We start from the raw sequence: 13259 nt of genomic DNA, 5'->3' as shown, positions 1-13259 counted from the left end.
TATTCCATTCTGTGTGAAGCGTATATATCTACCCAGCATGTGATTATATGCTGGGTGCCAGGTCATAGAGGCATTGAGGGTAATGTTCGAGCAGATCAAATGGCCACATCTGTTACATCTCAGGCTATTAACCCTACAACTGCTGTTCCTGCAACAGATTTGAAGCCTTTCCTGCGAAAGAAACTGCGAAGCCACTGGCAACGCTTATGGGACGCTGAAATAAATAATAAGCTTCACTTCATTAAACCACAGTTAGGTTTCTGTCGTCTCAGAATAGGACATACATATGGCGCCCACAATTTTTTACTTATTGGTGATGAACCACCAACCTGTGGTAGATGTGGTGAGAGGCTGACCGTCCTCCATGTCCTCGTGGAGTGTCGGGAAGCCGAAGCCGAGAGAAGGAAACGTTTTCCGGTAGCATACCGCTACAATATCCCTCTGCATCCCATGCTATTTATTGGTTAAGAACCGCTTTTTAATACCAAAGCAGTCCTCGATTTTTTGAATGATGTTGTGCTACATGTTATTAGCCCAATAAGTTCGTAGCACATCCTCTCTCCAGAGGATGTTGCTGTGATAATTTTTTATAGCACATGCCTCCAGGCCCTTGTAGTTGAAGGGCTCTGTTTAGGTAGTAGTGCTTCTTGCCAATTACTGTATCTTAAATATTTTAAATATATTATTCTTCTTTCTCAATGCATTCCTCATTTCATAGTACACATCATTAGTCATTGCCATGATTTTAGTACATATATATTTTACGCACTTTACAGCGATAATTTTAGGCCCCTTTACAGCCACGTTTCATCTACTTCTCAGAATTCATTGCTAGACGGCACATTCACAAACACTGGCATGGCGCTCTTTGGCCATAACTGGCCCTTGCGCCATAAAACACCACACATCATCATCATCTTTGTTAGGTGGTCCAACGAGCGCATAGCCGTAAGCTTTAAGGCATCAGTTTTAAATTTCAATTTTATCTTCAAGTACTTTGTGCACCTAATATTAGTTTCAGCCGGCTATAAATTACAACAAATATGTCACAGTTTCGCCCTAAGGGCGAAGCAATGAATGCGATAGCAACACAGCAATGTCATACGAAGTAAGGTGAGCGGCTTTGGTAGCAATATGACTTGTAGTAAACATGAGCTGATTAAGTAAGCAGGTGTGCTGCGGCGTAAGTAGACCGACATGAAGAGAGACTCGATGACCACGAGGAGGCGCGTGTGAAACGGTGGTGTTGATGACAAGCGCTTCCCGTGGGCAGCGCGTGCGAAGGGACACACCTGTAGCGCTGCACTGCCGACCCGGGCAGCATTGCATGTGTAGAGTGCGTTGGAAAATGTGGCACGACTATTACTAACTGAATGAACAAGCGTGGTGTGAGCGCGCACAAACAGACATGAATAGATCACACTGAATGACTGCAGACAACGACTGTCAAAACGCTGGCAGCAAGCGCATATATACGCCGCAGCAGCGGGCGAAGGTACGTGTGGTCGATCGCTTCAACGGAAACTGAGCGGCGAAAGCACGGCGCAGAAAGGTCAGAGCCGTGTGGAGATAAGAGACGGTGCGGACGAGCGACGAGCGCGGTTGTTGGCAGCGTAGAAGTGCGCCCCCCCCCCCCCCCCCCCGCGCTCCCTCCGGCGCTGGCTTCCCGCTTCCTTGCTTGCGCGTAGGTGATTGAGTGCGTTCGCTCTCCGTGATAGCGCGCGTCCCCGCACGCTTCCGCTCGGGCATACGGCGCGCGGCGAAGATTTTATCTATAGGGAACCTCACGGCGACGGCAAAAATCCGGTAGAAGTGTCCATATAATTGCTATCGCAATAAAATAAAAGAAAGAACTGTCAGCCCTTTCACTGAGGTGGAGATGGAAGACCAGCGAAGCTGTATTATGATGGGAATTGTGTATTTCCAATTGTGACTATTAAGATGTGATGGTGTAATTGGTTACTTGAACTATTAAAGAATGAGAAATATCTATGATGCGATGGTTTTCATTTATTTAGTGACCACAGGGCCCATGACCTTATGGTCACTACGGTACACCGCCATAAATAATGTACCGCAAAGGTTGGCACGTTCTTCATAAACACGTCACCAACGCCGCGCGCGTTCGGTGCGAACGCTGGCAAAACGCGCCGCCGTCGACAACAGTTTGCGCGTTTGTTTGTGTGATCACACAGAACCGCTGCCGAAACGCTGGCCAGGTGACGGAACGGCTAAACGCCGTTGTCGACACTGTTAGTGGAGAGGCGGGCGAGAGCCCAGAGAAGTCGGCGGTAGAGGCCGCCAGGGCTGTGCGCGTGCGCCCCAGTGGGAGAGCAGGCACGCACACGCAGTCTAGGCATAGCCCACCGCTCCCCATCCAATGGGAAGTCGCTTTTGCTGGCTCTCCGCCATGCGTTCGCTCCCCGTGAAAGCACGCGTCCCTCGCCTTCGCGGCCTTTGACTCGCACAAGTCGCGCTTGCTCTCCGCCGTGCGTTCGCTCCCCGTGAAAGTTCGCCCTCGCGGCCTTTGACTCGCACAAGTCGCGCTTGCTCTCCGCCGTGCGTTCGCTCCCCGTGAAAGCACGCGTCCCTCGCTCGCCCTTGCGGCCTTTGACTCGCACAATTCGCGCTTGCTGCCAATGCCATTTTTTTAACACGAAAGTGTTTTATGCCGGGGTCCACCAAGACTTCACTGACGTATTTCCGTCACGGAAATACGTCATAGAACATAATACAAAGAAAGAAACCAGAAGAAAAAGTTCCACAAACATGCAAAATTTGGAAATCGAACCCACGACCTCTCGGTCCGCGACGATAGATCGCCGAGCGTTTAACCCATTGCGCCACAAACGCATTTGCAGAGAGCTACACAGACGCGCCTTATATATCTAACACTCCTCCGTGTACCCGCGCTCTTGCTCGAGGCGGTGCCGCCGCCTACGAGCAGAAAAGAGAAGTACTGCATTATGACACTAACGCGCACCGACAGTGAACGCTTCGGTGGTCTCAGCACTACGACGCCTCGATGCCAGCATTCGAAGGGACGCTGGCATCAAGAAGCACTACCAACGCCATAGGTGGCGTTCACCGTACTCAGCACAGCGGAGCGTGGCCTCCGCAATTAGCTCTGAAAATGTTTCTGAAGTTGATCGCGGAGGCTGCAATTACGACGCGCTGTACGCGCTGATTTGACTCGGTGACGATTAAGTTACGTGCTTTGTCTTGCGCGTTGTATTAGTGTGTCAGTTACGTGCTTCGTCTTTCGCGTTGTGCTAGCGTGTGCAGCGTAGTGCAGCTTCCATATGCACGACGGTTGCTCATGGTCATCGACGTTGGTAGTCGTGATGGAGGAGACGTGCCACCAGGCGTCAGCGTGGGTGCATCAACGCCTAAGGGCGCTTTAGCCACAAAACACCAATAGACATTATATATCAATGTGCAATAAACATTACACTACTTCTGTGAAGACACGTTTCACTTTCGTGTTCTATACCGATTCCTATATAAGAGGGATCAACCACATTTTTTTTCTATTGCCGGACGCGACCATCGAAGAGTGAGCCCTTAACAGCTTCGCTGTAAAATTTGACCAGTAGCCGAACTTTGTATTCCTTTCCGTGTACTTTGCCCGTTGTGAATCATATAGCTACTCATACAATTTTTAACCATGGTCGCTTGATTATATTTCTGGTGTATGGTGCTTTGACGTATTTAATAAAGGCACGGTAGCTCTAATGCAGCTTTATTAAGACGCGAAAGAGTATAGAATAAAGAACATGCTTCATGCTTCGGTCTGTTGCTTCATGCTACAACGTTTCTGTCACTAGCTGCTGTATTTAACATAGTAATATTCTTTATATTGCAGATTGCAGCTGTTGCAACGTATTGCTTATACTGCCTTGCAATGAACCCTCTCGCTCAACAAAAAGCCAGTGAAGAGGTTCGCTCAGTTCTGAACAAAGATTCAAACAGTCAAATAAGTATCAAGTATTCCGAACTTCCTTACTTAAAGGCCTGTATCCGTGAATCACTTCGGTAAGATTTATTGTACAAATATTATCGCTCGATTTTTAGCCTAATATACACCTTTTACTCTCTGTCGTAAATAATTCCTCCGCTTTACGTACGACAGCCTGTTTCTTTTTTTTTCGCGACCAGCGAATTTCTCCTAAACAATCCTAAAGGATTCAAGAAATCCTAATGAATTTATTGGTGACAACCGAGGCAGAATTCGATTAGCATTTGACGTGATTCACTACATAATTGATGATAAGCACTATAGGTATGACTGTATAGTAGCTCTGTAGGCACGTTTTCGTATAAATATACAGAAAACTTGGCGTGCTCTTTCTAGGTTACAATTCCACCTGACACCTCAGACACTGGTTAAGAATATTGTGGTAGATTCGGTAAGTTTAGGTGCATGGAGGTAAATGTTGTGATACCATATTGCAACTTTGGTATAGCGGCGTGCAATAAGAATACATATTTGCACATGTAAATAGGCACATCGAAGCACCCCATCAGACATGTAGCGCAAATGTAGCGCAAATGTCAAATTAAAGCAATTCGCAAAAATGATTTAACACTGAAATCAGCGGAGGATAAACCAATTCTTCCGTATTTGCTATTTATTATACTGAATTGATATTTAAAACTGAAATCACTATAAGATATGCATTTTCAGGTATAGAGATATATAGGAGGTGTGAAATAGTAATGCGGCTCCTTAACTGATTTGGCTACCGCAAAAGAGAAACATAAAATTCCTACAGAAACCCTCTTACGGTTACTGTCGACGGTAATGCATTGAGCATGTGGCGACACACCGTACTGCTCACGGCACCTTTATTTACACTCTGTGAATCAATTTACAAACATTCAATGGCGATTTAGCGGCAAATACAATAGGAATGCGTGAGCATTACGTCGCACCTGTTTATGTCCCGGATCCATGAGTAGTTCAACCGCGTGCACCACATTGCAATGTGCTACTTCATAATCTCAGTGGACATGCGTCTTCCCTCTTCGAAGAGCGCAGTGCAACTGACGGTGGTGACGGTGCCAACTGACCACCGTCAGTGGCGCTATAAATATATACAGGGTGTTTCAGCGAACACTTTCAAAAATTCTCAAAGGTTGCCTGCGGCAGATAGCACAATTCTAGTTCATGAGCTGGTCTACTCGAAGAGGCGGACATTACTTGCACAGGAAATTGAAATGCATAATCGAATAATTAACAAAAATCTACTAATTAATTTTTTAACTAATTACCTGAGGGCCCATATTGCAATTTACAAAGTGTAGCCGTGGAGTTCGCAAGGCGGATCCACTTAGAACGAATTCTCGGGATGACACCAGTTTCGAGATATTATTTCCCGAACTTTGCGGAGAAATGCACTGGCGTTCCAATTAGTTTCTTAACAAAACGTCGCTGTATGGATTGAAGCACAAAATTAACTGAAACGCCAATGCATTTCTCCGCAAAGTCCGGGAATTAATATCTCGAAACTGGCGTCATCCTGAGAATTAATTCCAAGTGGATCCGCCTTGTGAACTCCACGGCTACAATTTGTAAATTGCAATATGGGCCATCAAGTAATTAGTTAAAAACTTAATTAGTGGATTTGTGTTAATTATTCGATTTTGCATTTCAATTTTTTTTGTGCAAGTAATGTCCGCCTCTTCGAGTAGACCAGCTCATTGACTACAATTGGGCTATCTGCCACAGGCAACCTTAAATAAATTTTGAAAGCGTTCGCTGAAACACCCTGTATCGACCCTTTTCGCGGAGCAGTTTGTTCTAGAGAAACGAGATGGCGCTTACGGCGGCGCGCCATACGTTGCCTCAGCAACAGCGAGCGAAAACGAAACCATTACCGCTTCTACCTTGCTTCTGTGCGATCAGCTTTCGGAAATGCAACTGAATTTTCGCTAACGCACTGTGCTCCATTCATGCTGGTTTTAATCAAGTGGATTGAAGACACGTGCAGTAGTCGGCTGCAAAAATTGTGACTGGCATATTAAGGAATGTAATGAATATGTGGGGCCAAGTTCGCGGACCGCTGCTGCAACTGTCCGCACGTGTTTCCGGCACTTCAAGATGTACGTCTTTCCTCGAGGATACATAACTTTGCTCATCCGCCAGCGTTATATCGCTAACCTTCCAAGAAAGGGCTTGAGCCCCGGTTGGCAAGAGTGAGTACCGCTCGTTAAACAATGATAAAGGGAGGTAGCGCCGCTCCCTGTCATAGTAGGTTTCGCGCACAGTATCTACACCCATCTACCCCAACCGGCACGGAAACTTACGCCCACTCTTTCGCCAATGTGTCAAGAATAAGTGAATGGGCGCACACTTGAATATATGTGCACTTTATACACACAATAAATGACGGACTACACTGATAACGCACGAATGGTCGAAGCTGGGTGTTTCGTGACGGTCCACGAGAGTAAGCGAGTTACTAGCGATAATACATCTTTGCTACAAGGTATATAATGTGCAGAACAGCTACTTTTCAAGCCTTGTGCGCAGCAAGAACAAATCTAACGAAACTGAGTACAATTGCGAGTGATTAGGCAGAAAATAATCAGATAGTGACCGCACTGACGAACTTTACTGTGTCAGAAATATCAGCTGCTTCAAAATATTTTCCCAATAAAGAACGAAGCTCAAAACACACTAATCCTGATCTATTTCATGAGCGGAAAGTTTGGAATTCATATTTAGCCTTGCTTTTAGAGCAAGCACCGTATGTGCTGCTCGCGCCGTTTGGACGTAGCCTAATCAGCTCCGAAAGCGCTTTTGCATGTTCTCTGAAGCTCTGGGCAAAGCTTCGTGTCGTCCACCCAGTCAGCGTCTACGATATCTCCCGAAACAGAGGTTTGCTAAGCCGCGCCGGTGTCGTACACATCCAATGTAAACACGGAGGCAACGGAGGCCGTTGAGGCAAGCAATGGACGCGTCACCATGTGATCAAACATGGCAACGCCCACGGGATCGCCGCGAACAGGGTCAATATATTGTAACGGAAGATGGAGACAGAGACAGTGCCCGTTCCTGGGGCAGCTGTTCTATCCTCTTCCTCGTCGTCTTCCCTTCCAGCGCCTGCCTTGCGAGCGTCCGCGGGCAAGTTCACTTGTCTTTACACTTGGTCACCCTGCAAGTTTCCGGTGCGCTTGGAACCACCCAACTTGTCCAGGTATTGGAATCGTCATTTGTGAGCCGTCCAGCGCGCAACCAGCTTCTCTGGCGGGCGGCACTGGCTGTTGCGCGCTGGTCGCAGGTCTCGCCGACGATTAGGCCGCCGCTCAGCATTGTCAATTTCAGCCGAAGTTGACGAGATTCCCTTAAAGGGTGCTCTGTTGATTGCTGTGAGTGGTGCGACTGCTACCAGTATTGCCCGCTTCCCCTCAGGTTTTCGAGGACTATGACAGGATGAGTTTGAGAGGCTGTCCACGGATAGGGATGCTCTGAATGACTGGAATGCACAGTCGGAGCCATTCTGAAGCGGGCGCTTCGTTGCGGTGACCACTATGCCTTAGGCGCCACACTGACTCTGAAGGAAGCACCTTGACACCTGCGTGGATGCTACGCTTAACAGTGACAGCGCCGACAGGTGCAGCAGGGGGGTTCTTGGAAATAGGTGAACGTGGTAATGGATGGCTCTGGTCAATGGCTGCTGACGCTTGCTTGAACGCCAAACCATGATCTCTGGTAGCAGGAATCGGAACTGAAGGATTGCCACCGCCACTGCTGCTGGAACCCCGCGGTGTTGGTTCTTGTTGCTACGGAACACTAGAAGGTGCCGAAGTGCTGCTAGTGCTCACCTGTTGCGGTGGTGGCTTCGGGGAACAGGCGTACTGCAGTGAAGGCTGTTTTGTGAAGCCTCCCTTGCGACCTGGGGTAACTGACACTCCCGAAGAGAAGAACGACGACGGTACTAGGTTGAGGGGGCCTGCACGTGGCTGCTGCTGCAGCCCAGGGAGGAGGATTACAGGACGCTGGACCATTTCGTCGAAGCCTTGGTGGGGATCTCGCTGCTTGAGACGTAAGTATAACCCCGTCTCGTAGATGTGCCGCTGGCGGGCCATCTTGTTTGTGGAGGCCGTCCCCTTTGCTGCAGGGGTGGCGTGCGCCGGAGTGGGGCATTTGTAGCGCTGCTCCTCGGCCCTCAGCAGCCGCGGAGCCACGGCAGCTGGGTCCCTTGGCCCAAGGGTCGCATTACTGCACATTGCCCGCATCGTCGCTACATGCCTCTGCTTCCGACGCCGCTGCGGATGCAGCTTCATCCGTTGTCTTGGAGGCCTTGCTGGCGGGTTCGCTATGAATGGCGGAGGATGCCGACGTGCAGCTGCTCGAACCGTAGTCCTGTGACTGATGCGTTGGACGGCTCACCAACGACGACTTCACTCCCTGGACAAGTTGCCTGGGTGCAAGCGCGCCGGAAACTCGCAGCGTGGCCGAGTGTGAAGATGAAGTCAACTTGGCCTCGGGTGCTCGCAAAGGGGCGCTAGCAGAGGAAGAGGCAGTGGGCAAATAATAGAACAGCTGGCCCAGGAACGGTTGCTTTCTCTATGTCTCCTTTATTCCGTTACAATATATATCTTGTAGCCAGGGCGGGGGGCTGATGGGGCTTCAGCCCTCACCCCCCCCCCCCCCCCCCCGAAACTTTTTCGTGCGCGCATGGACCGCCGACCAAACTACCACCGGCACCGGGAATCATTGTGGATTTTGTCTACAATGTCCTTTTCACGCTCGAAAAGACATTTCGGCACTAACATTGCGCAACTTCGTGGCAACACCCTTGCACCTGGAGTCACATAACGCCAGGAGCCCCATCCGAGCACAAACTTTCAAGGCCTTTTCGATAGCGAGCGGGTGCGTTGCGGCATCTCGCAGCCGCCGCGGAATCTACGGAGCGCATGAATTTCAATTCCGAAACTTTATGGGTGTCAAGTTCTCATAAACTTTTGACGCGAAAGGCGCACTGTCATTTCAAAAGGCGTGCTTTAGATTTTCAATTCAGGAACTTTATGAGTTTAATGTTCTTATAAACTTCGGCCAACATGCGTGCACTGGAGCCCTCGTGTCCAAGCTGTTCCAGAAATGGAAGCATGCGCTCGCAAACTTCCACACACACGAAAATAAGAAATATCACCGTGACTGTTAGCTGGCAGCTGATAATTTTCTGCCATGCATTTTCAGGAAGCGCGCCCAGTGTTATCGATCAGCTGGACCAGGGAAGGCAAAGTAAAATAAGAGAAAACAGAAGAAAGTCAATGGCCTTATATTGAGGCAGTTCTCTTTTGCGGGCGACAGGGTCTGGCTCTCCGTGGCCATAGGGACAGTGGTCCTATGGATTTAAGCAAAGCCCGCGCTGAAAATACTGGTATTTTCAGAGCGCTTATCGCATGCGAGCTGATTGTGCAGATACATATCCGCATAACCATTTGGAAAGTTTCCCCAGTAATGCGTGTATTTAAGCCCAGATGGAAAACCAAATTATAGAAATTGCTGGTGAAGTTATCAAAGAAAGCCTAGATACAAAAGTAAACGTGCAGGCTGCTTCTCCATACTTGCTGACGAAACGACGAATGTTGCTGGAATCGAACAGCTTACTGTTTGTGCAAGGTATCTAAACAAGAATGCCAACGACATCGAAGGAGTGTTTTTAGGTTTTAGCACGGGAGTAGATGCCCTGTCTCATGCAACTGCAGGTTCTATGTAAATGTGCACAAACTGCTGCAGATTCTAGTCACCCTTCCAGTGACTGCTAGTGCAAAGAGAATATTTTTAATATGGATTACTAAAAAAAAACTACTTGCGCTCTACAATGTGTGAAGAACGCATGGTTAGGCTGTCGCTTCTATACACCCACAGAGACGTCGGCTTCAACGTGTCCGAAGTCATTGACCGCTTCGCTAAATTCCCCGCCGAGTAAAGTTTGTCCTTTAGATTGCGAAGCAGCAAAAATCATTGCAAGTAAAAAGCTCTGTTCCTTTAGGTTCCTAAACTCGTAATTATGAAAACACTTGACTGTTCATTAGCTTCTAAAGCCACAGAAGTTTTCCCCGTTTATTCTAACAGCATCATTACCAAAATTATCTTTCGAATACGAAAATTTAACCAATTTTGACCGACCTTGCTCATTGAAAGCACGGCCCACGCGGCGTTGCCCAACAAACACAGTTCAACTTGCCCCATCATCTGTGGCTTTTGTTTGGCCTCGTCTTTCCTTTTTAGCTACTTGCGTTTACTTTATTTTTGAACCGAAGTAATACCCTTCTTTTTTTTTTGGGTGCAGAATATTTGTTGCCGCTCTGCAGGCAGGTAAATTACACATTTTCGTACTGATTTCTCAATTATTGCTCTATTATTCTACCCATATGGTGCTGTCGTGACCGCCGCATGGCCCAAGTACATATCACGATTTCTGCGATCATAGTTTTGTTCTTGCCTGGATAGTCTGTCTTTCTATGCGTAAAGTTTAGTATCTGTGACTGCGCAACATGTTTATTTGTCTTGTTTGGCGCATTATATACAGTGACGCTTGTTTAAATACGTAGATTTATTGGAGAGTTATACGTATATTTAAATATATTGTTGCGAGGTTTTGTGTATACAAGCAGTGAACTTTGTTTGCAGCGACACTTTCTTGCCCTTTGTTAAGTTGTATCCTCGCATTTGTATATTCCATTGTATCTACGCATTTCTAATGTATATTTTTCAGAACTCCTGCTTTTCATATGTACTCACTGCTGTGACTATAATCTCGGTGTAATTACAATACACGACCGGTAAAAGCTGCTCCCGCGCAATTTATATTGCAACGAAGGACAGCATCAATGAGGTTTTTCCCTGGCCGTTGCATACGTTCAAAAAATGGAAACAAGGTTCTTGAATAACAAAGATTCATCAAAATATTTGTCCTTAACTTGTTCTTTCCATGGCCTTTACGTTTTCATATGAGCTGCATGCCGTGCTTTGCTGGTGTCGAAGTGATATAGTTCTAAAGTTCGTGTGATTTTTGTTTACTTATTAAATAGACAAAAAAAAAACGCGGAAACATTGATATCAGTTCTTTCTCCCACAATTTTTGGGACATACGCATATATTCTTCTATGAAAAAATACACGTCTTACTTGACAGTGCGTAGCTTTCAATAATTTGCTTGCAGCTTCTAATATACAATAGCATTGGCAATGGCAATGCGGTTATTATTCATGTATTTGATCCCTCGACAAATTCTATAAGGAGGAGGCCGCGCTGCAACGTGAGCCGTCCCCCCCCCCCCCCCCCCCCCCAAACAAAATTTCGGGCTACGCCACTGCTTGTAGCGCCCACCGACGTTGATAAGCGGGGATGCTAAGGTCGGCGTTCTCGGCCGGCGCCTTGGGGACGCCTGCGAATGACGAGGAAAATAACGTTGTGCGGCGCGTGCTAGGGGCGCAAGCACGGCACGCGCTGGTCCGTCCTCAAAGCCTGCTGAGCTGGTCCTCTTGTTCTGACGCTCCGCTGCGACCCCTCGGTTCCCGACAGTGGTGACCCGGACGTGATACGAACTCGAAACCTTCTGATATAAACAACGGGTGTAGTCGCTAAATGGAGGAATTTCGGAGGCGCTTCTCAGATAGTGTCTCCGCGAGCGGCAATATTCGCACCATGTGCGTGTACTGTTCTATGGACAATCGCCCCAATATTGTACACTTTCTGTGGCAGACTTTACTCCTCGATAGAATCCTGGATCAGTACAAATCCAAGACAGGAAGAGAGCGGTGTGGATCAGAGAACATACGGGGATAGCCGATATTCTAGTTGACATTAAGCGGGAGAAATGGACCTGGGCAGGCCATGTAATGCGTAGGATGGATAACCGGTGGACCATTAGAGTTACAGAATGGATACCAAGAGAAGGGAAGCGAAGTCGAGGACCGCAGAAAACTAGGTGGGGTGATGAAGTTAGGGAATGTGCAGGCGCAAGTTGGAATCAGCTAGCGCAACACAGCGGTAATTGGCGATCACAAGGAGAGGGCTTCGTCCTGCAGTGGACATAAATAGGCTGATGATGATGTGGATGATTATCCCCTAGCTCTGTAGCACTTGAGCAGCTTCCCACACTTCACACAAACAACATTGACACTCCTAATGCAAAGGCATTGATATGAGGGGGGACATCCGGCAACAACGTCCTGGCAGCTATGAGGCGTCGCACAACGCTGGCGTAATGAGGAGCGCCGCCGTCTGCGTTGCAAGCGTTGCGCCTCAATGGTGCATGAGATGAGACAGACGGTAGAAATCCTTAGCTCTTCTAGCTTGAAGTGTACTATCCATTGTAAAGCCCCGCCGTAACGTTTACCGCGACCAGGTAAAGCCGCCTCGCGCGTTAATCAAGAGGCTTTATTCTGTGCCATTCCGAACACAGCTGCCAAGTAGGAGCCGGAGTGTTCTTGCGCGCAATGCTCATGTCAGCAATGGCAGCCACAACTCAGCTCTGGCACCACTGCACGGCCGATTCAGCGGTTCGTGTGGACGCGTCCTCTTGGATTCGTCATTTCTGCAACCAAGCGTACTGCGCGTCCACGGACACAGCTATGGCGTCGGCGGTCGCACACGAGGACACAATCTCTTGAACTACACGCAATAAATACCCTGGACTTTAAAACCACTGCTATGCCTCGCTGAGGATCAGCGATGAGACCAGCGGCAGCGGTATATAGTGTACCCGGACTCGGCGGAAGGCGTGAATGCTTTTAGAGACCCGAAAGTCAAACAAACATCGCCTCATCACGTAAATATTTTACCTAAAACGCTGCAGGGCCGCCACAATATCGAGGCGCGGTTGGACTGGGTCCCTGAGCGCGCGGGTGGCGCTGGAGATGGTGCTGCCAGTGCTGCTGCTAGTGCGTTTCTCATACTCCGCTTGCTATATCGGGACCACCTGGTTCCTAACACTCCTGAGCTGCCGGACCACACGCAGATACGCGAACACTTGAAACAAGAGGCGAGTGGATGCTTGCGCTCAACCGTACCGCCAAACAATCACCCCTTGCCTCGCGGTCAAGGCGCGAATCCTCGTACAGATGGCGCGAGCCGGTGCCGCCTACACAACGGACGTAGTCGCAAAATAGAGGCATTTCGGAGGGGCTTCTCAGATAGTCTCTCTACGAGCGGCAAGTTCGCACCATGTGCGGGTACTGTTCTACGGACAGTCGCCCCAATATTGCATACTTGCTGTGGCAGTCTTTACGCCTCGAGA

The 13259-nt window shown here is 48.4% G+C and overlaps 1 protein-coding gene across 1 annotated transcript in view; it reads left to right on the top strand.

Annotated features, from left to right (window-relative positions):
- Positions 1–13259, top strand: part of LOC119465164 (cytochrome P450 CYP12A2) — a 36448-nt gene that overhangs the window by 2480 nt on the left and 20709 nt on the right. Inside the window, exon 2 of the mRNA XM_037725961.2 lies at positions 3866–4035. Within this exon, the coding sequence (XP_037581889.2) occupies positions 3866–4035 (170 nt within the window). The remainder of the gene's footprint in view (positions 1–3865; positions 4036–13259) is intronic.

This window comes from Dermacentor silvarum, chromosome 9, assembly GCF_013339745.2.
Source record: "Dermacentor silvarum isolate Dsil-2018 chromosome 9, BIME_Dsil_1.4, whole genome shotgun sequence".
Taxonomy (NCBI): Eukaryota; Metazoa; Arthropoda; class Arachnida; order Ixodida; family Ixodidae; genus Dermacentor; species Dermacentor silvarum.
Note: the sequence above shows the minus strand (reverse complement) of the source record. Positions and strands in the feature narration are given on the sequence as shown.